The sequence below is a fragment of the Cervus canadensis genome, chromosome 1 (assembly GCF_019320065.1).
Source record: "Cervus canadensis isolate Bull #8, Minnesota chromosome 1, ASM1932006v1, whole genome shotgun sequence".
NCBI classification, from domain to species: domain Eukaryota; kingdom Metazoa; phylum Chordata; class Mammalia; order Artiodactyla; family Cervidae; genus Cervus; species Cervus canadensis.
This window is the reverse complement of record NC_057386.1, coordinates 71591451-71618957: the sequence shown is the minus strand read 5'-3', so window position 1 is coordinate 71618957 and position 27507 is coordinate 71591451. Positions and strand designations below refer to the sequence as shown.

Genomic DNA, 27507 nt, shown 5'->3' with positions numbered 1-27507 from the left:
AGAGCGGGGGTCGTCGGCAGAGTAGCCTGGAGAGGTCGTCGGCAGAGCCTGAAGGAGAGCGGGGGTCGTCGGCAAAGCCTGGAGGAGAGCGGGGGTCGTCGGCAGAGCCTGGAGGGGTCGTCGGCAGAGCCTGGAGGAGAGCGGGGGTCGTTGGCAGAGCCTGGAGGAGAGCGGGGGTCGTCGGCAGAGTAGCTGGAGAGGTCGTCGGCAGAGCACTGAAGGAGAGCGGGGTCGTCGGCAAAGCCTGCTGGAGGAGAGCGGGGGATGTCGGCAGAGCTGGAAGGAGAGCGGGGGTCGTTCGCAGAAGCCTGGAGGTGGTCGTCGGGCAGAGCCTGGAGGAGAGCGGGGTCGTCGGCAGAGTAGCCTGGAGAGGTCGTCGGCAGAGCCTGAAGGAGAGCGGGGGTCGTCGGCAAAGCCTGGAGGAGAGCGGGGGTCGTCGGCAGAGCCTGGAGGAGAGCGGGGGTCGTCGGCAGAGCCTGGAGGAGAGCGGGGGTCGTCGGCAGAGCCTGGAGGAGAGCGGGGGTCCTCCGCAGAGTCTGGAGTAGCGCTTGGGCGTCACAGCTGTGGGGAGGGCAGCGCTGTTACCACCAGCATCTCATGGGGAGAGGCTAGGGATTGGCCAGATGTCCTGTGACGCCGAGGGTGAGAAGCCCTGGGCCAGGGGAGAACCAAGGGGACCAGGAGCAGATAGGACCCAGACGTGGCTGTGTCCCTGGCCGCTGCCGCCGCCGCACCTGTCTGCCTTTGGCTGTGTCGTTGTCCTTCCCCCAGATCCTCCGAGTTGAGAGCACTGCGTTTTGCCCCGTCTCTCCATAGCATTGTGACTGCCAGCTATGTAGGAGCCATTAAAATGCATGTCTTAATATTTTCTAGAATAAAATGTGATAGTTGGCAGAGTCCTTTAGTTATTTTCCATCTCTCCATTTACTTGAATGGAACAGTGTTAACCTCGTGGAAAAAAAAAGAGCCAGTAATTTTTGTCCTGTTTTGTGTATATTTTCAGTAAAGGACCTGAAGTAAAACTGGAAGAAAACATTAAAAAAAAAAATCTAGTCAGTCAATCTCTGAGGAAATCAGAATGAAAGGAAACTTTACAATCTTAACAGAGGCTGGCTACTAAAAACTTATTTTTTAAAATATTATTTCTTAGTGAGTTAAAGTTGCTCAGTCATGTCCGACTCTTTGTGACCCCATGGACTGGAATTCCTGGGGGTTCCTGGAATTCACCAGGCCAAAATAGTGGAATGGGTAGCCTTTCCCTTCTCCAGGCGATTTTCCCAACCCAAGGATTGAACCCAGGTCCCCTGCATTGCATGCGAATCCTTAACCAGCTGAGCCACCAGGGAAGCCCAGGATTACTGGAGTGGGTAGCCTGTCTGTTCTTTAGCAGATCTTCCTGATCCAGGAATTGAACTGGGGTCTCCTGCATTGTAGGTAGATTCTTTACCAGCTGAGCTACCAGGGAAGCCCAAGTTGTTTCTTAGAGCATCATTTATAAAGGAAAGGTTTGAGATAGCCCAAGTGTTTCCCTTTTAGGAGTGGATAAGAAAATACAGCCTGTGCTTCTACTTTTTTAAAAAAGAAAAAACCTTGAAAAATTCTGGAGATGATGATTGTGATGCTTGCTTAATGGGGTGAACATACTTAATGCTACTAAAGTGCACACTTAAAATGGTTAAAATGAAAATTTATGTTTTGTATATTTTCACACAATAAAAAGTGGCATATGAAAGAGGAAAAAAACCACTACACAGTAATTGGTAAAAATAAACTAGATTTCAAACAAAAAAGAATAATCAGTGAGAATGTAAAGAAAATGAATTTCTTTAGAGGAGTATAATTGTAATGTTCCACAGACTCATCACAAGAAAAGAATATTAGTACTCAAACACATATGTGGGCTGTTAGTGTGAAGTAATGGTGCTAATTGCCTTGTGTCTTTGTTGAGTTATAACTTTTTATCCCTGTTTTAGGCTCTTTAGATGAAAATGGACTTAATCTCATACTTGCTGCCCTGGTAGAACTCTTGGTTTTTCCATATTCTAGGAAAGTGGCAAGGTACCAAGAAGGAAAACACCACCAAAAACAAAAGTAAGTTGGGGCGGGAAGGAGCTAGAGGGATTAAAATAAAACTAAGCAAATCCTTGCTTGTCAGTCCCTCTTCTTTATGCATGAGACAAAGGAGGAGGTTATTCAGGAGAAGCAGGATGGTAGACGGGTTGCCTTGGCAAGCCCTTAACCTTGCTGCACTTTGGTTTCATCATCTCTAAAACAGTCTTTACGTCATGAGATTCCTGTAAGGATTAAGAGAGTTAATAGGTATAAGTGCTTGGGGCTTCATTGTGGCGGCGGTGGTGGTGATAGCAGAATGATTTTCTTGCTCTCTCTGCATGCTTGAGCTGTTTTGGAAATTGACGGCAACCATGGATACACTCTTGCGTGGTGTTCCCCATAGAACCACCGGCATGACAGTCCTTTGAAGTGGGTGGTGAGAGTTTATGGAGTCTTCGAACTGGGATATTTCAGATATTCTGTTAAGACTGCTGCCAATAGGATGAATTCGAGAGGAGGATTAGAGTGATTCCTGTGACAAAATAGGTTTTTAAGTTTTTATAATATAATAAAATCACTATAGTTAACTCTGTCGTCTACGTATTTTCCACAGCAATATTAGAATCTTGAACAGGCATTTCTTTAGAATTTGCTGTATTCTCAGAGTATAGAATAGTTTTATGATTAGTGTAATTAAGCAAAGTGTGCTAAGGAATGAAAAGCTTCTTTGGTAAAAGCATAATACCTATTTGAGAAGCAATGGTTAATTTTTATTAAGGCTGCTTTGGATTATCCATTCTGTAATTCATCCCCACTGATGCACATGGTTGATAGCTGAAGCTCGTTTGGATTTCTGCATCAGGGTAAGTAACAGAAAGCCCGGGGTGCACAGGAGATGGAGTTGTGGTGAAGAATTGGCCTAGGTTTTTGTCCACCCTCCCTTAGATAATTACAGAGCCTGAACACGTCCTGCGACTCTTATCACAGTCAGCCTGACGATGTGGTTCTTCCACCCTTCACGCCTCCCCTCCTCTTAACAGCTCTGAGCCTGGTGATGCTGCGAACTGCAGCCTCCCCAGTTTTTCCTGCTGTACCTTTATGTAAGCACTTACAGAATTGTTCAGTTAAATAGTGAATTAGTGGAGAATAAAAGTTTCTTAGAAAGTTGAGCATACAGAGGAGGAGAACTTGCATTCGGAAGCCTTCTAAGTGCACTCTGTTTATTGGGTTTTTCCATCCCCATTGGTAAATAACTGACTCTGGGGAGGCTACTAGGTAGAACTGGACTAAATAACTGATCTGAGGCGAAAGAGGCCTAGGTTTATGGTGCAGGTCTCACCTAATCTGTAGGTGACGCCTGCTCGTACCCACAGCTTTATTTCCCTAACCCGATGAAAGACAAGCGCCTCTGCTGCTGTTTTGCTCTTAGCTGGAGGGAGCTCTTGCTGTGGGGTAAAGCGGGCGGCCGCTCTTTGCTCAGTTTCTCCTCTGTGAAGGCCTATGAAGTCCAGCTTGGGTTTTTGGCAGATTGAAAACAAGATGTCATTGATTGTGAAGGGGAGTGAAATCTGGCCGATCTCAATGTTTGTCTTAGCGGTTATGTAAACTTAGATTTTAAGGAGTTATTTTATTCTTCCAAACAACAGACTGACACACTGGGAAAGGACAGGACTGAATTGCTTTTGAGGTATCTGATTAATGCAGAACATTTCTTTGGTAAAAAAGTTCATGCATTGAAAAATGTGAAGGAGATTTGAATTATTAATGGGAAGGGGACTAGAACGGGGAGGAAACTTATTTTTTGTTATAATATGCCATTTTGTAAAATTGAGTTTTTTGATCATGTGGTTGAATTGCTTAATAAAAAAGTACATTCCCATCAAATATCCTGTTCACCCAGAATTAGGTCATATATCCCAAATCCATAAATAGGAATACATTTCTGTGAAAATCCTACTTCAGTGATAATTCTCTTCTATACAGAAACACTTTCAATGATTTTTTTTTTCTTTATAAAAAGATAAATCTTGCCACCTGTTAGTCATAATATTGTCTTCTGGGGCCATGTAGAACAAATCTGTTAACCTACTTTGAGTTTTTATTTGTTTTTATTATTGGGGCTTTAAAATTGGAAACAGTTATTGGTTGTAAGTAAAAATGGTCTGCTCTCCTGCTCTCCTCTCCACCAGCTCACTCCCTAAAGTAACTGCTTGTTCAGATTTGTTTCCTTCCTGGCTTTTCAAGGTACACATATATTTTACATGTACAGGTTTTGTTTCTGTTCGAGTTTTTAAAATGAGATTGTACTGTGTGTAGTGTTCTGCAGCTTTTTTTTAACTGAACAATTATCATATGTTTTTTTTTTCCATGTTAGACATGAAAGGCTGTCCTTCCCCCACTTTTTTAACAGTTAACATCTTTGTCGGATGTACTATAAGTTAATCATTCCATTATTGTTAGACCTCTGGGTTATTTGTTACGTGAATGGTCTTGAACATAGATCAGGCTCATCTGAGGATGTTGCTTCCCTGGGAGCTGTTTCTCCGGCTGTTTTCTCTCATAACCCTCATACCACAGAGTCTACAGGAGTGGGGGTCTCCCCACTGCCCGCTTCAGACCATTCTTCCAGCATCCTCCATAAAAACACCTAGCTGTGACTGTCATGGCAGACTGTGCCACACTCCCCACCCTCCTCCCTCATTACTACAGGATTTACTGTCCTTATTCCCTTCATTGGGGCTACCTTGGTGGCACAGACAGTAAAGAATCTGCCTGCAGTGTGGGAGACACAAGAGACATGGGTTCAATCCCTGGGTCGGGAAGATCCCCTGGAGAAGGAAGTGGCAACCCACTCCAGTATTGTTGCCTGGAGAATCCCATGGATAGGAGCCTGGTGGGCTACAGTCCATGGAGTCACACAGAATCAGACCTGACTGAGTGACTAACACACACACACTCTCTCTCTCTCCCCCGCTCCCTTTCTGCCTCCCATGATCATTCTTGAGAGAAGCCTGGTGGGCTCCAGTTCATGGGGTCGCACAGAGTCAGACATGACTGACTCACACACACCCACTTCCTTTCTGCCTCCCATGATCATTCTTGAGCTACTTCTCTGGTGACCTTTGACCCCCACCTCAGGTACCCCATCTCATAGGGCTATGATATGGGATTTTAAGACCCCAGAATTAAAAATTAAACAGACATCACCAACTTTATGGTTAGGTATTTTCTTCATAAAATGTATTTGTTCATAGCCATAACTTCAGAATGTGTTAATCATTCAGTCATGTGACCCCATGGACTGGATAGCTCTCCAGGCTCCCCGGTCCATGGGATTTTCCAGGCAAGAATACTGGAATCGGTTGCCATTTCCTCTTCCAGGGGGTCTTCATGACCCAGGGATTGAATCCCGACCTTTTGCATCTCAGGCAGATTCTTTACCATTTGAGCCACCACAGTGGCCAAGGCCTGACCCTTTCTGCTGGACTAATGCCAGCCTTTATCATCTTGCACTACAACTGCTGTAGCTTCCTCACTGGTCTCCTTACTGCTTCCTCCGCTATATCAGTCCTCTTCCTCCTGCTCCCCCACCTTCAGCCTGTTCTCAGCCCACCCACACCATAGTCACCCCGTGAAGCTGGCGGTGGGACCACGCTGGCATCTCTGCCCCCAGCTCAGTTCAGAGGGAAAGCTCCAGAGTCCCAGTGGCTCTCCTGTCTGCTCCTCCCTCTTTCCTCTCTCCATCCGGGCTGTGTTGGACTCCGTGCTGCCCCTGGAACAGTTCAGGCACATTCTTGCCTCTTGGCCTCTGCCCTTCCTTGCTCCCACTCTGCTTGATATGTGCATCCTCAGATTGGCTCCATCCCTCACCTTTTTAGGCTTCTGTGGGAAGATCACCTTCTCAGTGAGATGACCTGACCACTAGAATGTAGGTCTCATGAAGGCATGAACTTTTTTTTTTTTAAACTGTTTTTTTTCCCTCTTGTTCAGTGCTGTGACCCAGTGCTTAGAATAGTGTCTAATATAGGGGGCCTAGGTTTGATTCCTGGCCAGGGAACTAGATCCCATATGCCGCAACTAAGACCCGGAGCAACCAAATAAATAAATATTTAAAAATAAAGAATAGTATCTCATATATTCTGGGGGTTTGTCAAATGAGCTGAATGACTGCAGTGGTTATCAGCTTTTCTTTTTATCATTTTCTTTGTACAAAGTTCAAACTTCACTGGACAGATAAAAACTAGGACACAAACTTTCTTTGTGTGTAAACAGAATATTAAAATTAGCTTACTGTGAACCCGCTCTGTAAATATGTTACATTTCTCAGCATGTTAGAATTTTCAAATCAATTTTACGTATTCCTATTTAAGGCTGGTAACAACCCAGTGGGGTAGGTGGTGAAATCAAAATTTCATGGAAAAGCAAATTGAGGCTCAGAGGTGTTTTATTCAAAGAACAGCTGCTAAGTGGAAAGCTTCCATTTAGACCTGCCTTTTTTCATTCCAAGTGAAGCTCCTGTTTTCTCACTTAGAAACATCTTAAAATGACAGAAACATGGTGGGGATCTGATCTGAAAGTCTGGAGACGGGGTCCTGATTTTGCCTGCCTTTTGTGTCCATTTCGCAAGCGCATAAAATAAATGGTTCGCTTTAAAATTCCTGACAATGACAGAGCAACAAGTTTTATTTCTCTCACCTGTGGAGGAAGTGGCCTCCACCCAGTTTTACTGAATTAGGAGGGAAGTGATTTTTTCAAGTGATAAAAAGAAATAAAATTCCACGTTCTTCCCAGAGGAGGAGTTAACAATTGGGAGAGTGGCGTGAGACCGCATGTTGGTTTGTAAAAGGATATAACTTGTAAAGATGTTTCCTTTGATGCCTGTGATGAATATGGATGTGTTTCCCTTTTAGAGGGTTCTGATTAAATGACTCAATTAAGAGCAGAGCTGGAGGATCTAAATATAGGGAGAGGGCGCAGGCGGCCTGCCCCGCGTATGTCACTCACCCCTGCAGATGTGCGTGTTTGTGGTCATAAACAGCACCTGTGAGATTGGTGCAGGAGCAGCAGTGTTCCAAACACTGAAATACAGCAGGATTGGTGGGTTGTTGTTTAAGTACAAAGGATAGTTTTTTTCCTCCTCTGGCCTATTCTGTTTTCATCTGTGAATTTAGTATTTGAATTACTTATTGTTTTAACCTGATGAATAGACTTCAGTATCTGTTCTGGTTTAAACTGTAGAACTACCGCTTACTAGAAAATGATCTGGAAAAAAAGAAACTCAACCTCTGATCCTCAGGTTTATTAGTAAAATGGAGATAATGATATGCATCTTGAAAAGTTGGTATAAAAAGTCAGTATGAGTGTGAAAACTACCAATACAATCCTTCCAATAAGGTAATAGCCCAACTAAAATAGTTTCTTCCATTTGTTAATGATTGAATCATTCATAACTGGTCACTTAATGGAAATTTACCACATTTAGCATTCTTTGCAAGCTATAAAATTGCTCTTTTATGATAACTTAAAAGACTCAAAAGAAATTTTTTTCTGAGAGACAACTACTGCAGACCTTTTCCTCTTGTAGACAGACAGTAAAGTTTGAAAATGCCTCTGCTCTTCCAGTGTTTGAGTAAGCAGTTGCAAGCCAGTAACTTTACAGTTCTTGAGTTGAGGTGACTACAGAGAGATTTATCAGAGTGAGGTTGTTACGACCTGGATATCTTGGAAGGCTTACCACGTACAGAAGGACAGTTTTCCATTATAAGCATAAAAGAGGAGGGACATTCAGGGGGAATAAAGAGTGCTATACAGCTTTTAGGAACTTCCCTGTAACTCATACGGTAAGGAACCTGCTTGCAATGTCGGAGAGCCGGGTTCGATCCCTGGGTCAGGAAGATCCTCTGGAGAAGGGAAGTGGCAAGGAGATGTAGAAATAAGCCAAGTTTCTTGAAGTTGAGGACAGTGAGGAAACTCTACTTTAAGCATCTACCTAACTAATAAACAAGTATCATCTGGTGAAACAAAACCAAACTGACACTATTCTGCAGGGAATATCTGTGACTAAGAAAAATTGATCAGGTGCCCTGTCAGCAGCCTGAATTTGTCAGGATGGAAGGACTTGTGTATGCAGAGCAGAACCAGAAAGAGTTCTTGTCTTGAAGAATTTTCCAACACAATGAACATATATTGAAGAGCATACTTAGTGTAATTGAATATGTAAACTACAGCGCTATCGTTAGAGACACATCTAAGTGTGACATCCATAAATCCTTGATTCCTTTTCATTGAGAGGATGGTGCTTTTGAAATCATTTGGCTGATATATTACAGCTTGCAGTGAACTTCCAAGTGGCAGGTGGTAAGCTCGTCCTTTTCTTTTTGATTCCTGCTATTCCCGCTCACTTCACACTCCTTTGAGAGAGACCGCATCTCGGCAGCTCTGGCTGGCTTGTCCCTCAGATAACACCTAAGAGACTGGAAGAGAGGCTGTTGGTGCCTGTGTCCGGTACCTGCATGATTGCATGATGAAAATCAGCTTTCAAGAGCTGGTCCTCTCTTCCACCTTCACCCCCTAGTTTCTCCAGATTTGGAAAATTAATCTCTGAAAAAAAAATTTTAATGAAAAAGAGGCAGACTAGCTATTCTTTGTCATCAATCTCACATTTAGAAAGTGGGAAAAGGTTTGGAAGTAACTGAAACAGGCTTAATAGTAAGAAACTCAGGAAAGTTAAATCTGTCCTCTGGGTGTTTGGGCTTCCCTGGTGGCTCAGCTGGTAAAGAATCTGCCTGCAATGCAGGAGACCTGGGTTTGATCCCTGGGTTTGAAAGATCCCCTGGAGAAGGGAAAGGCTACCCACTCTGGTATTCTGGCCTGGAGAATTCCATGGACTGTATAGTCCATGGGGTTGCAAAGAGTTGGACACGACTGAGCAACTTTCACTTTTCTGGGTGTTTGTGACAACAGGACATTGCTGCTGTTCCAAGACCAGCGGAATTCCTCTGTGGTCTACAGTGGATGTTCATATTACTTTCTTGTATAGGAGCTATAAATATGTATATTTATAGCTTTTATATATATATATACATGTATATATATACACACACGTATATATATTTCCCCCCTAAGGACTCAGTCAAAGTAGAGTTCCTTTTAGCCCAGCTTGCGAGCAGAGAAATAGGCGGTTTAAAAAGTGCCTTCAAGTCTGCCAAAAAGATAGAGATTTTAGTCATCTGCACTTTCTTCTTGTTCTAGGATTTTTTTCCCCTTCATTTTGATTAGTGGCAAGCTTTATTTAGCTGCGTTTGACCTGTTTGGAATTGGGAAATGTTGAATGGAAGTTGAGGTCTAACTGCTGCTTGTTTGATATAAGAAAAAGAAATGCAGAGGGACTTCACCTATTTTCTCCTACAGGACAAGTATCTCAAAAGTGAGTTCCTAGTTGGAGTAACCGGGAAAAGGAAACATTTGAACAGATGATTTGTTGAAATCAAATCATAGACGATTTTTACTTTGGGGTCTTTTCTGAGACTGAGATGGCTAGAGAAAACCCGTCTCTCTCTCTCTCTCTTTTTTTTTCCTCATTGGGATGGCATTGTACTTGTGTAGCAATTTTAAGTTTTTTTTTCCTCCCCTGTTTGCCTGGATGGTGGATAATGGTGTAACATTTTCCTTAAGGAACTGTGTGATCAATAATCTATGGTGCTTTCATGCAGAGCTGTTTGGAGTTGGCACCATTCCTATTGTGTCCTCTGTGTTTCCGGGGTACTCTCTCTGCCTGTCTTCACTACTGGTTTTCCTTGGTACCCTTCCTAGGGTTGGTTTTCCAGCTGGAAATGTGAGCATGTGTGGCTTCAGCCTTCCTATTCAGGCAGTCTGTGGGGTGTCCTTGGTTCTTCTTTTCAGTAATAGGTATTTTAGCTTTATCCAAAGCTTGGTAGTTTCCCAGTTCTTCATAACTTTTCATTAATTCTGTAGCCTAATTTTATTTAGGCCTGTTTGGTATGGTTCTCCCCTTCTTTCTGTGAATTTGCCATTGTACTCTTCCCAGGAAAGCTCATGGCAGTTCTTGGATTCTTGGCTTAAATGGGTTGCTCTTTCTGATTTAAAATATATTCTAGCATTGAGTCTCTGGAATATTTTTCTTTGTGGGTCTTCATCTTTTTAGGCATTTTCAACCCAAATCTGTAGTGTCTCGTCTGTGATTCTGTGGTTTCTATGAGTGTCAGGAATGTTTGGGTGTCTGTTTTATCCTTCTTGAAAATCATGATTTGTTTTGAGGCATTTGCTCTTGGTTAGGAGTATATATGGAGAAGGAAATGGCAACTCACTCCAGTGTTGCTGCCTGGAAAATCCCATGGAGTACTATGGGGTCACGAAGAGCCAGACGCAGCTGAGCAGGAGTATGTGGCTGACGTTAGTAAATGAAATAAAGCAGGTTAAGAAAGAAAAAATAGTCCATTTTGGAGTAATGAAAAGTTATATTACAGATTTCCTGGTATGTTCACTTTTTGACCCTTTTTGATGTTTTAATTCAAGCATCTCAGGGGAGGTAAGAGTTCTCATCAGGCCTTGAATCCTGTCTAAAATTGGATGTTAGGGTAGAGACACCTTTCCACAGTACTAACTAATATAGCTGCCAGTCACTTCATGCAGTACGCTTCTGAGGGACTTCCCGTTTCCATGGCATTCTAGGGAGGTGTGTGGTGAAATAATTTAGACTTGACAACTACTAGACTGCAGGAATCGTATAGTTTGCTGATGATTTCTCAAAAGCCCCACGGTAGCTCTTTGAGAACTGGAGTCTTTTTCTGTTTCTTCACAAGGTCATCTGGAAAAGGCAATGGCAGCCCACTCCAGTGTTCTTGCCTGGAAAATCCTATGGACGGGGGAGCCTGGTGGGCTGCCGTCTATGTGGTCGCACAGAGTCTGACACGACTGAAGCGACTTAGCAGCAGCACAAGCTCATCAGTTTAAGAAGAGCTGGTGCTATATGTCAGGAAATACGAATGCAGTTTATTTAGTTACTTGGAAATACTTTCTCCAGCAAAATGGATCAGACTTTTTCATAGAAAGACAGTCTTTACAAAGTTGTCTTCTTTCTCAAGTAACTTATCCAACGGTTAAACAGTTCGAAAGCGAAGTTAATCAATATCCCATACTTTTAGTTCCTTGATTCTTTTGATCTTTATGCCTTGATGTTTTACCATTAGAGTTAAGACAGTAATGAACCAAAGAACAAGAAGTTGGGGGCTGGGGTGAGTCGCTTGCTTCACTGACAATAGACCATTTATCTGCTTTTTTTAAGGTACCTGGAAGGAGTCTTTGATACTTCTGCCCCAGTAGCTTTTGGAACCTATATTTTATGCTGATTTTGTTGAATAATTTAGTTATTCTCCAGTATTTAAAGGGATCATTTATTTTGTCTAGTGCACTGAATTCCAGCCAGTGCACGAATTGTAATAGCACTAGTCTGAAGCTGCAGAGGGCGACTGGCCGTCATCTGTCCCCCCTTCTCGTGCTTTCCTTGATTTGTAGTGCTTGGAACCCCCCACCCCACCCCACCCCCATGTCTTTTTATCGTATCTTCTGATACAAACTAGAATAATTTTCCTTTGAAACTTTCAGTGGGAATCTGGGATCTGAGGTATTGCCTGGCAGAGAGTGTATTTTGTTGATATTCACACAGTTGGATAATTACATGTTTCTTTACTAGATGAGGCAGAGATGAAGAAAATGCCCCTTGTGCAATTGGCTAATGAGGGTTCCTTTCAATATAGAGCAAGTTCACACAGCAGTTAAAGTTATTTTACAGCTTTTTTCTTTTTTTCTTTTAACGTTTAGAAATACCACATAAGTTGCAGAATTCAATAGCCATGTCAAAAGGAGCATTATAAGAGTATTTTTCGCATTTGGTTCTGATAGTGCTAACAGAAATCCTTTCCATGAGTGAGACTCCGTAGGGAAAGGTACTGACTTTAGAACCCTGTCTTAAACTGCATTTTTATTACATCCCAAATTGGGTCACACTGTAAGTCTAATCTGATTTATAAGCAGACTTTGTATGTGGCTTGAATTAATGAATTGAGGTGTTTTTTTTTTTTGTCATTTGGAAATATTTGTGTATAGAGGCTTTTAAAATTTTTTAAAGTTATAGATTTTCATTAAAGAATGTTTGAGAAGTTTTAACAAGTAGGAACGAGAGGGCCTTAACCTTCCAGACCCAGACACTGTTAATACTTTTATATATTTACATAGTTGTTCAAGCTATATACACAGTTTTATATTCTGCTTAAGGTTTTTTCCAAGTTACCATTTTTATGAAAATAATTTTTAAGGACTACATAACATTCTTTTGAGTGGGCTATACTACAGCTTCCTTAACTATTTTCCAATTTTTAGATATTTAGTTTTTCCCTTACAGTAAAGAATACTCTGATGAAAATCATTGTGCAAAAACAGTTTTACGTTTTCAGTGCAGAATATTTCCTTAGTGTAAATTTCTAGAAGTGAAGCTACTGGAACGAATCTTGCCCTTTTTTAAAGACTTCTTGGGGGTTCTTTACGAGTTGAGTGCTTTTTCTTCTTTGTCAGTGTGAAATGTTTGTATTTGGAGAAGAGGGAAGGAAATCTCTGTTTGCTGACTCATGTTTTTATTTTGCGCTTTAAACTGATAAGGCCACTTAGCTCTTGACATAAACTAAAGCAGGAAGTACCAAAAGGGGCAGAAAAAAATGAGTTGTCTTGCCAAGGCCATCGTGTCATGGACTCTTGAGTTCCTGATGGGAGGTAGGTTACTTGTTCGACTTGAATATAAAAAAAATGCTTAACCCAAGGAGGCAAAAATCAGTCATCAACCTGTGTTTTGTTCCATATGCACATTTATATGCAAGAGTTTGTGATCATCTTCTCATTTTAATATTTTTAGTGGCATCAACCCCCCCCGCCCCACAATTGGCCCTAACTGTTTGGAGACAGTATTATTATTTTGTTGTTGTTGTTTTTACTTTACAGGGAGGCCTGGCGTGCTGTGGTTCATGGGGTCGCAAACAGTCAGACTGAGAGAGTCAACTGAACTGAACTGATTAAGAATGTTGTGATTCAGTTTTTTGATGTTGTTGTTTTTGTTCCCTGGGTGGAGAAGCCTTCTACATTGAGGATATCACCTTAGCTGTCTTTCTAAAAGATGAATCTAATCACAGTGATGCTCTGATTTAAAACCTTCCATTTGTCCACAGGATAATAGGTATCACAGGCCCTTCACGGTCTTGCCCTGCCCTTATCAGCCTTGTATCATCTACATCAACCTTGAACCCTAGCATTTCCCTGATGTCTGTTAGAACTAGCTATTTAGAAAAGTGGTTTAAAAAATTGAGCCTCTAGAGCCAGAAACATGGGTTCCCACTCTAGCCGCACCACTTACAACCTTGTGCATAAACCTTGGACAAGCTAATTAACTTTTCTGTATTTCACTGTCCTTACCTGTATAGTAAGGAAAACAAAATGCTCACTAAAAGGGGTTGTCACCAAGTTTAAACTCGGTAATAAAGGGAGCAGTGTCTCTCCTATAACGATCACTCCAAATATTAGTTGTATTGTTTTGCAAAATTCTGCTCATCCTGTAATGATATTTCCTCTTTGGGAAAGCTTCCTGAAATCCCTGGAATTAATTGTTCCTTCCTTTTCTTCTCTCCTTTTCTGCTTTTACACGTCGGCAGCGTTTTTCCCTGCGGTAGAGCTTTTGTGACTCAGTGTTGTGGTTGGTTCACGGTTGGCACACGCGCCATCCGGGGCCGCCTCTCCCGTTCCTGCGCTCAGAGCTCACTTGGTCCACTCGGGGAACTCCATTCCCACTGAGACCTGCTCCGCACGGTCCTTGAACTTGGCGTGCGGGGGGCCCGTCTGCCTCCGGTGAGCTCGCTGTGGACACCCTGGCTCTTCAGGTGGAGCCGTCTTCATCTCCGGCTTCAGAGGGGTAGCTCAGTGCAACTTCGGTGAATGAATGTCCATTTGAATAGTTAAAGCAAAGGTCTGAAATTGTGGTCCTCAATCTCCCCAACTCCCCCACCCCCCACCCCCCCCACACACCTTCTGTGATAAATCCATCAGTTCTGGAGTTTAAAATAGCCCCAAGTGATTTTGATAGAAACTCACCCCTTCAATTTGAAAACCATCAACTGAAATATAAAAACGCAGTTTTTGGAGTTGAAGAAAGGACATACAGGATAAGAAGAAATGTATTCCGTTGATAAATTGTTACTAGAGGACAAGGAAAAAAAAGTTGTCTTTCTTGTTCTTTTGTACGATTAACCTTTAGTAACAGTAAATAATCGTTTCAGGAGGTACACCCTGACCAAGTGTGAGTCTTGATGGTAGCTTAGTCGTTTATTTTCTCTTAGTGTTAGGCATAAATAATGCCACTTTCAAAGGATTGGTAAATCTGAGTAAAACTCTTCACAGAAGGGAACAGCTGAGCCCCTATAGCCTATTGAGTAAGTAAAGCTCCACCTGGGCCTTCTGATTCCTTCAGGGAGCTAAATCAGTCATCAGACATTTATTGAGACTCTGATATGTGCCAGGTACAGGGCTCCGCTCCAAAGACAGGAAGACAGTCAGATAGAACTCCTTTCTCCTCTAGTGAGGAAGTAACTGTCGGCATGTACAATTTGCTGTGACAGCAGTCCATCATTATTATCCCTTTCAGTTCTCAGAATCAGTAATGATTTCCCCCTTTTATTCCTGTTACTGGTAATCTGTGCCTTTTCTTTTATTGAGTAGTTTTGCTAGAGGTTTTATTAGTATTTTCAAAAAGCCAACTTTGATTTTGTTTTCCTATTTTTTATATATATATATATTTAATTTTTGCTCTCATTTCCTTTTACTGTCTTTGGGTTTAATTTGCTGTTCCTTTTTTTTTTTCTTTTGGTAGATACATAGAAAATTAGTTTTCAGCTGCTTTTCTTTTCTAATATATGCACTTAAGATTATAAATTTCCCTGGATGAGCATGGATTGAGCCACATCCTATAAGTTTGATGTGTCAGATTTTTATAACCATGCCATTTAAAATACTTTGTAATTTCCCCTATATTTTCTTCTTTGACTCACAGGTTATTTAAAAGTGTAATTATTTTCAATAACAATATTTATTCTTAGTTGTACTATGATCAAAGGGTGAATTCTGTGTAGTTTGGTTCCTTTGACATTTGTCGAGATTTGCTTAACGGCCCATTATATGGTCAATTTGGATAAGTGTTCATGTGTTTTTTAAAGTACTATGTATGCTGCAGTTGCTGGATGCATACATGAATTGAGTCAAGTTTTTAAACATACAGTCTCCTATACCTGTCAATTTTTATTTTCTTGTTTTGTCATTTACTACGTTGATCTCCCGCTAAGACTGTTTGTCATTTTAATTATGTCAGTTTCTACTTTATGTATTTTGAAACCGTTACTGCTTGGATAAAAAATTAGGATTGTGATATGTTCATGGTAGAGCACCTCTTTTAACATTATGAAATGTCCCTCTTTTATCCTTGGTGATACTTCTTTGAAGTCTCTTTTGTCTGATTTATAGCTATGTGAACTTTTTTGGTTAGAATATGCACAGTACAGTTCTTTCCATTCTTTTTCTTTCAACTTTTCTCTGTCCTTATATTTGATGTGTGTCTCTTGTAAGTACACTCTATGTTTTCATTTGGCTTATTTAGTCTCTTGATTTGTAAGTAATTCTCGAGACTTTGAGGATTATATCTGAATCTTACTGTTTTCTATTTGACTCACCTATTATGTACTCCTTTTTGTTCTCAAGTTTTTTTGGTTAATCATATTTTTAAATAGAATTTCATATTTTTAACTCCTCTATTACCTTTTTATCGCTTTTAAATTATTCTTTCAGTGGTTGCTTTATTATGACATGAATTCATAATTTATATCAATAATAATTTAATGCTTTAGCATGGCCTGGGTAGTATAAGGACCTTAGAACTCTGAATTCATTTATCCCTTCTGCTTTTTTGTTATGCATTTTAACTCTGTATTTTAAACACCACGAGGTATTCCTATAATTGTTTTGTAAAGTCAGTACCCTTATGGAACTCTTCATTCTTTCCTGCAGTTTCTTGCCTTTCCCTTGTGCTTGAGAATTCCTCCTGGAATCCAGTTATTTCAGATTTTGTTTGTTATAAAGCATTTTTATTTCACAGTCATTTTTGAATGATTTTTTCCCACCAAGTATAGTGTTCTGAGTTACCAGCTATTTATTGCATTTGGCATGCTAAAGATATCATTTTACTATCGTTTTGTTTTCATTGTTCCTGTTGAAATGTCAGCTGTTATTCTTATTGAACTCATTTGAAAGTATTGTGTCTTTTTAAAGATTTTTGTTGTAGGTTTTCAGCAATTATACCATGATATGACACATTAAAACTTGTGTATTTCTTTCTATTTCTCCTTCTTGGGATTTGTAGGGCTTCATGAATCTGTGGCTAGATGTCTGTTGGCAGTTTTGGAAAGTCTTTGGCCAGTAACTTTCAATATACATACATCCTCTCTCACAGTTTTTCTCTCCTCCTTCCTTTCATCTTGATCTAGTCTAGCATTAAGATTCTAGGCTGTGTTTCTAAACACTGTCCATTTCAGTTTAGCCCGTGCACTAGGGCATACCTCTTCAAGGGTCTCAACAGAAAACCTGGTATGTTCACCAGTTTCTCCTTCTTGGCAGGCCCTCAATGCTGGTTTTTTTTTTGGTGGGGGGTGGTACTCCTCAACACCATGAGACTCCTGAAATCTCTGCTTGGTCCTTTAGCTTCTTTTGTCTTGGCTTCTTACAACGTAGCTTTGGCAAATGCCTTGAGAAGAAAAGCGGTGAAGATTGTTCAGCTTATAACTTCATCATTTTTCACGTCTTTCCAGATGTGGCCCCTGATGTCCTTAGTACTTTGATTGCTTGTTGATACCTTTAAAAAGTTGGGCTTCCCCCCCACCTCGATTTATTTATTTGTGTTTTATTCAACTTTTATAGTTGTTTTGGGGAGGAGATTGTTTTGATACCTGCTAGTCAATCTTAGCTGGAGTTGGTGCAGAGTTATCATCTTTAATCTTTTTAACCATTTGCGTTTTTATCTAGTGAAGAGTAACTGGAAGGTTTAAATGAAACAACTTGACTAAAGTATTTGGTACAGTATGTGTTCATGTGCTTCATTCATTTCACATCAGTAAAAAGCATATTTGAAGAAGCAGGGAGTGAATTTCCTACCTTAATTGCCTAACAGTCCAAAGGCATAGATTTATTTACTGAATAAAGACCCTAAAATGTTGCTACATTTATCTAGTATAAATATAACTACCTTTTCTTTTAGCATGAGATAATTGAGCAAACCAAAAACAAATGCTAAGACTGTTGTGCTTTTAGTTTTTCCTGTTGCTTTTAATTTTTGTTGATTGAGGTGTGTTTCGAAATAAATATTTTAGAGCCCATGAGTGACCCTAAATATAAAATATCACAGTATCTGTTGAGAACTTGAACTTTTTTTGCACTAAGGGGTATATTGCTTCTACCTCATAACTCATATAAACAGTAGCATACTTCTTTTTAAATTGCATCTCAGTTTATTCATCTATAAAATTGCAATGATTGTATTACCAAGTGGAAATAATTATTTAAAGGATTAAATACTGTGCTAGTCTGCTGCCATAACAGAATACCACTGACGGAGTGGCTTAAACAATGGAAATGTATTTCTTACAGTTCTGGAGTCTGTGAAGTCCAAGATGAAGGGTCCAGCCAGGGTGGTTTCTGGTGAGAGCCATCTTCCAGGCTTGTAGGCAGCAGCCTTCTCTCTGTGTCTGCAGGTGGCCTTTCCTCAGTGGGTGCACATGTAGGGCAGGGGAGAAATCTCTCCCTTCTTCTTATGAGGCCACTAATCCTCTCAGGTTAGGACCCCACCCTCATGACCACATTTGACCTGAATTACTTCCTTGAAGGCTCCAGGTTCCATCTCCAAATATAGTCACACTGAGGCTTCAATATGAGTTTGGGCGGGGTGGGGGGGGGGCTTGCATAATTCAGTCCATAGCATACTGTAATACATAAAAGCACTTAAAATAGTACCTGGCCCATGGAAATTGTTTAATAAATTGTGATTTTGTGGTAGAGATGATTTTAAACATCTTCTTCCCCTTTTTTTTCTTTTCTAGGTGCTCACTTTGGGTTCCTTTTGGAAACACCAGGAATGGTCATTTCTACTTTTCAGGACCTCGGCATGAAGAAGCTAAAGAGAATCTTATGTAGATAAAGTGAAGCCTCTTTCTCTGTCCTTTCACATTTGGGGACGTCTGTATTTCTCCCTCCACAAGGAGTTGTGCACAGCACCATCATGAACGTGACAAGTTTATTTTCCTTCACAAGTCCAGCTGTGAAGAGACTTCTTGGCTGGAAGCAGGGTGATGAGGAAGAAAAGTGGGCAGAGAAAGCCGTTGATGCCCTGGTGAAAAAACTGAAGAAAAAGAAGGGTGCCATGGAGGAACTGGAAAAGGCCTTGAGCTGCCCGGGCCAGCCCAGTAACTGCGTCACCATTCCCCGCTCCCTGGACGGCAGGCTGCAGGTCTCCCACCGGAAGGGGCTGCCGCATGTCATCTACTGCCGCGTGTGGCGCTGGCCCGACCTGCAGAGCCACCATGAACTGAAACCCCTGGAATGCTGCGAGTTTCCCTTCGGCTCCAAGCAGAAGGAGGTGTGCATCAACCCCTACCACTATAAGCGCGTAGAAAGCCCTGGTAAGTGAGTCCTTTCCTGTAGATGCATTTAGCAGATTTGTGTTGTTTCTCAAAATCTTCCCTTTCCATGTTTTTTTGTTGTTGTTGTAATTTTTAAGTATTAGGGGAAAAGTCATGTCTGTCAGTCCTTGAAAGGGTCATACGTTCTAACAGCACAGTCTCTAGTTAACTTTACTTCTTAGGAGCTGCTGCTGCTGCTCAGTCGCTTCAGTCGTGTCCGACTCTGTGCGACCCCACAGACGGCAGCCCACCAGGCTCCGCTGTCCCTGGGATTCTCCAGGCAAGATTCTTAGGAGCAGGGCTGTGAAAACTGTCATGGAGGTATTGTTGATACCTCTACCTTTTCATAAATTGTTTTCTTGCTAAATTTATTCTTTATGTTTCCCTTTGGTTCTATGCATTTCTTGAGACAGAGTTACCTATGATTTTATTGCAAGGAAAGAAGATCAGGAGAGAAGCATGGTGTTGCTGTCTACATACTTGAGGGTGGTAGCCAGTGACTTATATCACTTTATCCTTAAAAATAGCACTTTTTATCCTCTCCAGTAGATTTTTGCTACTGCATACTCCCTGTGGAGGATATGAAGGAATTATGTTCTGCTGTGGAATCATTTGATACTATTACTTTATATGAGATACTCCTAGTTTTTACATGTGTGACCTTGGAGGGGGTGGAGGAAGCATAATAAAGGAAATACTTTTAACATTTACTTGGTTTTGACTTAAATTAGAGTCCACATTCTAGACAGTGGCATCAGTTGGAAAGTGATTAGGCAATCTCAGGCACTTAAATATCTCAGTGTCAGATTGGAATCAAATTTGTTGATGGATTAGTTATTAATAGCTAATGGTTATGAGGGGTTCCCAAATGAGGCTGTGTGTTAGATTCATGTGGCTGCCTTCCAGAAATTCTGATTCTGGCAGAGCCCAGTTATCCGTGGTTTTTTTTTTTCTTCCTGCTCCATGTTTAACATGTACTCCAGGTAGTGTTGATGGGGGCTATTGGATTGGTGTTTGGAAACTATGCTATATCCCATAATAACCTGGTTGTCAAAAGGCATTCTGGTTTCTTATGGTTTCTAAATATGGTTACTAATATTTATGACATTTAAAAAGGGAATAATAAACATCTTTGTATCCACCACCCAGTTGCCTTCAGTAACTACTGTTCTGAATTTGATGGTTAGATTTGATGAACATCATTGCCAGGCATGCTTTTTACTGTTGTTTTATATGTATGAATCCTTGACAGTATGTATGTCATTCAACAGACAGTATGTTGTGTATTTAAAGGTATTGTATAGTGATATTAGAGTATCCTTTTACAACTTGCTGTATTCATTCAACATCATGGTTTTGTGATTTCAGTATTAACACACTTTAGGGTTATCTTGTCAAGGCCTGTGAAAAATCCTTAGGAGGTTTATTAGAATTTCATTGATTTCATTTGGGGAAGGATTGACATAGTTCTGCTCTTGAGCACAATATTTTTCTAAATTTATCTAGGTTTTTAAGTTTTCTCCATGAAAGTTCTTGCACATCTTTTCTTAGATTTATCAGTATTTCTAGATAACCAGGTTTTATTGTATCCTTTTAAAAGTTACATTTTGTTACAGTTGTTCATGGCTAGAACTGTACTTAATTTTTTCCAACAAGCTTGATGAATTCTCCTTGTTCTAATATAGACATTCTTTTACTGCTTGTTATACCCACTGTGATGTAAATTTTAATGTATAATATATACAACAGGGTCATTCAGGTACATGGCTTTTTGATTCCCATAGTAACTTTAAGAGGTACAGAGGGAAGATTCTAATCCCACTTTACAAACGGTGAAACTGAGGTCCCTATAAATTAAGTGACCTGTGTGTCAGACAACTAAGAACTGTATTGAGGAAACATTGTGGATCGGTTTTCTCCAGCCCTCTCCCTCCATCCTGACAGCTCATTCTGTGCAGCGGCACTTGCCTCCTGACTGGCGCCCCCTGCAGGGGGACGCGTGCACTTCAGAGAGTGTTCTTTCAGGATGCACGCCCTAGCCATGTAACCTTCCTGCTTCCCATTCCCTTACACACAGCTTTGTGTTCTGGTCCCCACCTACCTTGCCAGCTTCTTTTCCCACCTTGCTTCTTTGATGTACTTCCCTGGTGATGCAAGTGGTAAAGAACCCGCCTGTCAGTGCTGGAGATGCAAGAGAGGCAGGTTTGACCCCTGTGTTGGGAAGACCCCACAGAGAAGGAAATGGCAACTGGCTCTAGTATTCTTCTTGCCTAGAGAATCCCATGGACAGAGGGTCCTAATGGGCTACAGTCCATGGGGTCACAATGAACTGAGCTGACTGAGCACACACACGCTTCGTGTGGTTGAGTCACATGGGAACACTTGGATGCACTCCGCCTATGCACCTCATTTCTTCTCCTTTGCCTCATTCACTCTTACATAAGACACACTTTTATTTACCATTTTGTTGGTCTTCCTTGCAAGATAGTAAATCAAGCTCCAAGATGGCAGGAACCATGTGTATAATTAACATCTTTACTTTTAATAGTGAGCACAATTCAATACATTTCTGATGTTAAAGGCAAAAACTGCTTTTAATTTCTGTTTGGCCATTTTTTTTTTTTCTTGAGAGATGAGTTTTTGGTTTGTTTGTACCCTCTGACCATTATCTTCCCTGTTGTTTCATTTCATCGCCATTACTGTCGGACGTTAGATGAATATTAAAACATTAAAAGTTAATACAGAAATGATTTTGTTACTCTTAATAATTTAAAGACCCTGATCCTGGGAAAGATTGAGGGCAGGAGGAGAAGGGGACAATAGAGGATGAGATGGTTGGATGGCATCACCAACTCAATGGACATGGGTTTGGGTAGACTCCGGGAGTTGGTGATGGACAGGGAGGCCTGGCGTGCTGCGGTTCATGGGGTTGCAAAGAGTTGGACACAACTGAGCAACTGAACTGAATAATTTACATGTAATTTTAATATATGTGCTGCCAAAGTGAGCACTAATTTACGTGTAAAAGGCTTGACAGGTAGGAGTTGGAAAACCAGCTAAAATAAGGCATTTTGAGACTCCACGGATATCACTTCATCCTCCCCTTTAGCCAAGAATCTGGGGAGCCATGTGTAGGCCAGTTCTCAAAAACTATGAGGCCAAGATTTGGTGAATTTGAACATGTCAGGATTTTCCTTATGTTTTTTATACTGTGAAGAGGATTGAGAACAAATGGACTTTCTCAGAGACCACCATGAAGCACTGCCTGCACTTTGAGGGGGGGGAGCTCCACTAAATAAAGTGTCTGGGGGGCCTCAGCCCCGCACACTCCCAGTTACACAGGCATGCGGCAGGGCACACTCGTGGCTGTTGTGTGAACTGGGAAACAAGGGGGAGTTCTACGCTGCAGAGGCACCACTCAGCACTGCATTCCTTTGAACTTTGTTTTTACCTTTGAACTGGTTTACCTCAGATACAGTATTTCAAAGAGCAATTTAGCAGTTGAACCATAAGTTAGGTCTCCCAAATTTGTTTTCTGCCAAAGCCCCTGTTGAGACTTCAGGAGGAAAATCCAGGAGAAACTGCAAGTGTCTGGAAGGTTTAGAGCAGTGGGTTTTCAAAGTGTGTGGTCCCCAGACTAGCAGCGTTGGCATCACCTGGGAACTTGGTTGAAATGCATATTTTTAGATCCTTGCACAGACCTACTGAATCAGACTCTGGGGATGGGGCCAGGAGTCTGTGTTTGGACAGGCTTTCCAGGTGATCCTGATTCAGGCTCAGAGTGTGAGAACCACTGGTTTCCAGGCAAGTCATCAAGTCCAGTTGACAAGATGAGGTCTCTTATTGAAAAGAGATGCTAATGAGTTAGAGTTTGAAATCCCTCTTTATTTAGAAAGTTGCATCTTGTTACGGGTATAAAATTGACTTGCTCTCTCCAGAATGTCCCTTCCTGCTGATATTTATTGAGATTAGCATTCTGATGCAATGTGTCTCTAAGGGGGTGGGAGAGTAGAGGAGGAGAAGGGAATGCTTTGTTATTTGATCCAGTAGACATTTTCTAGTTGTTCTTTTGGGTATCTTACTATCTCTGTTTCTTTGACCAAAAATAATTTTAATAGATTTAAGTAACTGCTGTTTTTCTTTAACCTATGCCATTTGTTTTGATTTTTTTAGACACAAAAGAGTCTAAAAATTGTAGTGGAGGGGGCAGGAAACCAAAAGTTATAGAAACATTTGTACTCATCACAGTTAACAGTGGGATTTACCTATGGCTGATTTATGTTGTGGTTTGACTTCCCTGGTGGCTCAGACGGTAAAGTGTCTGCCTACAATGCGAGAGACCCGGGTTCAATCCCTGGGTCGGGAGGATCTCCTGGAGAAGGAAATGGCAACCCACTCCAGTATTCTTGCCTGGAAAATCACATGGATGGAGAAGCCTGGTAGGCTATAGAGTCCATGGAGTCGCAGAGAGTCGGACACGACTGAGCCACTTCACTTCACTTGACAGAAAATAGCAAAATTCTGTAAAGCAATTATCCTTCAATAAAAAAATAAATAAATTTTAAAAGCCCCAAAAAACAATGGGATAGAGTGTGAGAGGCAAGAACCTTTCTTTTGGGCTTCCCTGGTGGCTCAGACAATAAAGAATCCACCTGCATTGCAGGAGACCCGGGTTCAGTCCCTGGGTCAGGAAGATCCCCTGGAGGAGAGCATGGCAACCCACTGCAGTATTCTTGCCTTGGAGAATCCCATGGACAGAGGAGTCTGGCGGGCTGGTAGTCCATGGTGTCACAAAGAGTCCGACACAACTGAGCGACTAATTTCTTCTGTTCTTTTTTTGTAAGTACTTACCAGAGGTAGTACCAAGGTCCAGAGTAACTTGGCCATTAGTGAAACATGCATCTTTGGGAAAAGTATTGATAGAAAGCAATAAGACTTGTCTGCAAGTGTGTGGACAGTTATAGGAAAGAGGAAGTTCTTGCAGCTTCTGAAGACTAAGACCCTGCTGATGAGGTAACAGGTGACTGTTTACTTGGACTTTTGGTAGTCTTTAGAGTCCAGGCTACTTATTAGTGGTTGGGTTAAATGGCGGTCTTCTTTTTCTTGACCAAAGAAAATGCTGATGTGATGAAGTCAGTCGTCTGGCTGTGAGGTGAGAAGCCATTCCGTCGCTATCTGCTGCCATTAAAATGCCTTCGTGGAGATTTCCTGTCATTTTTTTTTCTTTTTTTTAAATGTTTTTCACATGGTTCCTGAGAATTATCTTCCGTAGTTTGAACTTCAAAGGCCATATTGAATCTGAGCTTGAAATTCTGACATTTCAATTTTGATTCTGATCTCTAAAGTAACACCCTGGTGTTCACTTCCTAGTGTTCCTTTCATTTTCAGCATCATAGCTCCCAGCTGTTTAAAATTCACCTGAAATCCTCTTCAGAATTCACCTGAAATCTTCTTCACCTGTGGACTGAATGCAGCTTTTGCCCCTTTGGCTGCCTCAGTCAGCGGGTGGTTCCTAGCTCCGTAAATTTTGCCTTAAAATCTTAGAAATGGACACCGAGTCGGTGGTTACTGGGGTCTGAAGGGGAGTGTGCGTGGCTGTAGAAGGCAGCATGGGGGAGGGACCCTCGGGTGGACGGAAGTGCTCTGTGTCTCGGCTGTATCTGTGTCCGTGGCATGACTACCTGTTCTAGTTTTGCAGGATGTTACCATTGGAGGATACCGGGCACAGGGTAGGCAGGATTTCTCTGCTATTTCTTACAGCTGCATGTGAACCTGCCATTATCTGAATCTAAAAATGGTGATCCCTGAAAGCAGCAGCTAGTCTCGAATCAGTCACCTGAGTGCCCCTCCTCAAGACAGACCGTTGTGTCTGGCAGGCAGCTGAGGTGCTGTGTGTGAACTTTCATTTTGTCACACAGAGTATACTGAAGGCTCAAGATTTAATAAAGTTAATGTTCAAAAATAGAATCAAAAATTTTAATGTGTTCCTTCACGTTGTAAATGTGGTTTTTCTTGAGCCAATGATGACAAAAACCTCTATGTAATTAAAGTGTCTTTTTTTTACAGTCTTGTATTAGTATATCCATTTGGAGGATGGGGAAGGGTGGGAGGGAAGTATTGACTTTTCCTCCAAGTTTATCTGAGTAATGTGGATATCTTGGAGTCTGGTAACTGAGGCTGTAAGCCAGATACCAAGATACAGCAGTTAGAAGCGTTGTGAAGATTTGGGATTAACCATCAACAAATCAACTATAAAAATTAAAGCTTTATGACCTGTGTATTATAGTCAGTGTTCTCCAGAGAATCAGAACCAATAGGATAGATATGGATCCTATGTATTTATAAGACCCTATTAAATTTAAAAATTTATTAATTATCCTACTAATAAGTCTACTGTTGGTGCTTCCCTGGTGGTCCAGTGGTTAGGATTCAGTTCTTGGTGCTGAGGGCCTGGGTTCAGTCCCTGGTCGGGGAACCTAAGATCCCACAGGCTGAATGGCATGCCCCCCTCCAAATAGATTTTAATAAGTTTAAAAAGAAGTCTTAATATCTATTATAGATTTATTATGGAAGCTGGCTCACATGAGCGTGCAGGCCGAGAAGTCCCACAATCCGCTGTCTGCAAGCTGAGCAACCAGGCAGGCTGGTAGTGCAATCCCAGCCTTAGTCCAAAGGCCTGGGAACCAGGAGCACTAGTGTCCAAGGGCAGGAGAAGACAGATGCTCCAGGCTTTTGTTGGCAATCAGCATTTGGGTGCAGTCCACCCACATTGGCAAGGGTGATCTCCCTGACTCAGTTTGTCATTTCAAATGCTTCTGTCCTCTGGAGACACCCTCAAAGACACGGCAAGAAGTACTGTTTCACCAGTTCTCTGATCATCCTTTAGCCCAGTCAAGGTAACACACAAAATTAACCATCACACCCCATGAAAAAAAAAAAAAAACAAATAAAATAGAAGCAATATTGTAACAAATACAATAAAGACCTTTAAGATGGTCCATATTAAAAAAAAAGAAAATTTCTTTTCACTCAAACATCTACAATTCATGTACAACTGCCCATGAACTGAGTCTGCCCCAGAAAGACAGTAAGGAATCTGCCGGCAGTGCAGGAGAGCCAGGTTCAATCCCCCGGGCCCTGGAGAAGAGAATGGCAACCCACTCCAGTATCCTTGCCTGGAGCATTCCACGGGAAGAGGAGCTTGGAGGGCTACAGTCCATGGGGTTGCAAAGAGTCAGACACGAATGAGCGGCTAACACACACACAGGAAATACAGGCACGTGAGTACAGCCGTGTGCTAAATTGAGTGATACAAGTGTGTATGGGGGACACAACCAACGCTTACAGGCCTGAGAGTGGCCACAGAACTCAGCTCGCCTGACTCTAATGCGTCGGACGTTGTGTTCCAGTCTGTGTGGTGGTTCAGATATACGTCTTAATGTGTATCTGTATATTTCATTGTACAAAGGATTTAAATCAGTTTACAAGGAGACTTATAGTAAAGTAGAAAGTATTACTAATAAAGTAGGCCAGGGGAAAAAAAAACTTCATAAGGAAGGTCAAGACTAAGGAAAATCAGCACATGTGTGTCCAGGAATCACTTGATACAGATGTAGTGATACAGATGTAGTGCCGTGCAGAGTTCCTGTGTGTGTGCGGTCCTGGGCTGGATGGTTGGCTCCTGCCTTTGGTGTGGGAGAGAGGTGTGTTTGACCCTGAGATGAAGGAAAAATGTTCTGAAGGTTGTAGAGCATTTGTGCCTGAGGGTGGATGGTGGGTTAGAGCCACTGAGGCAGTTTGCAGAGAATTCCTGCTGGAGGGGGTCCTTGGGGCAAGAACGGTGTCCTCAGACTACAGTTCCTTTTCCATCGTCCACTCAGGGCTCTATTCTCCCATCCACGTGGAAGTTTTGTTTTGCAAAAGCATTTTGCTACTACTTTTGCTTCCGTCCATGCTGGAGGCACAGCCAAGTGGACGTGTACTTTAGATGGTAAACTTTTTTCCCCTATATTATCATTGGCATTTGGCTTGTATCTGATAATTCATCACTGTCATCTGCAGTTTTATTAGAAACAGATGAAGTAATGTAATTGTGCGTGGGATTTTATACCCAGATCTCTTAGTGGATTCCTTTATCTTAAATCCAAGACAAAATATGAAGCTTATTATTTTGCTCTTCTTTCCTTGAGCAGCTGTTCTTTGTGCATGATTTGGGGCACTGGTTTTGTGCTATTTATGAATGGATGAACTCATGGTAAGCTTTAGCAGTTACTATGTATTATTTGTACATAAAATAGAAAAGTACATAAACTACAGAAGTTGAAGCAGATATCTAGATAATTATTATGTGACTTGTTTCTCGGTAGAGTTTTTTTTTATTGCCAGATCTTTCCCAACTTGAAATTTTAAGACTGTGATCCAAGATACGAAGTATCTTGCTCATACTTTTGTTTTCCTGACCATTATCCTCTACTTCATTCCTTTTCTGTCTCTGCAACAGTTAGGTGGACTAGAGAAGATATTTTCAGACCTTTTGGATTCACTTAAGGTTCATCGCCGTTGCATGGCCGTTCCTACAGTTCATAAGGCTGTAGGAAAACTAGCCAGCCAGCAGCTGTTAAAACCCAAGCACACACACAAAGAACCATAGCTGATGGAAAAGCAGTTTTGAAAACCACAGAGA

At 41.6% G+C, this 27507-nt stretch overlaps 1 protein-coding gene across 7 annotated transcripts in view; it reads left to right on the top strand.

Moving 5' to 3' along the window:
• The window catches only part of SMAD1 (SMAD family member 1), an 88125-nt gene that overhangs the window by 23713 nt on the left and 36905 nt on the right, over positions 1 to 27507 (top strand). For 5 of the 7 annotated variants that reach the window (XM_043485288.1, XM_043485243.1, XM_043485294.1 and 2 more), the window contains exon 2: positions 18246 to 18824. In XM_043485288.1, coding sequence (XP_043341223.1) covers positions 18425 to 18824 — 400 coding nt within the window. In that variant the 5' untranslated portion in view covers positions 18246 to 18424. Of the gene's footprint in view, positions 1 to 2071; positions 2092 to 12818; positions 12838 to 18245; positions 18825 to 27507 lie in introns of those variants that run through there. The other 2 variants (XM_043485279.1, XM_043485260.1) reach the window with 2 other exon arrangements.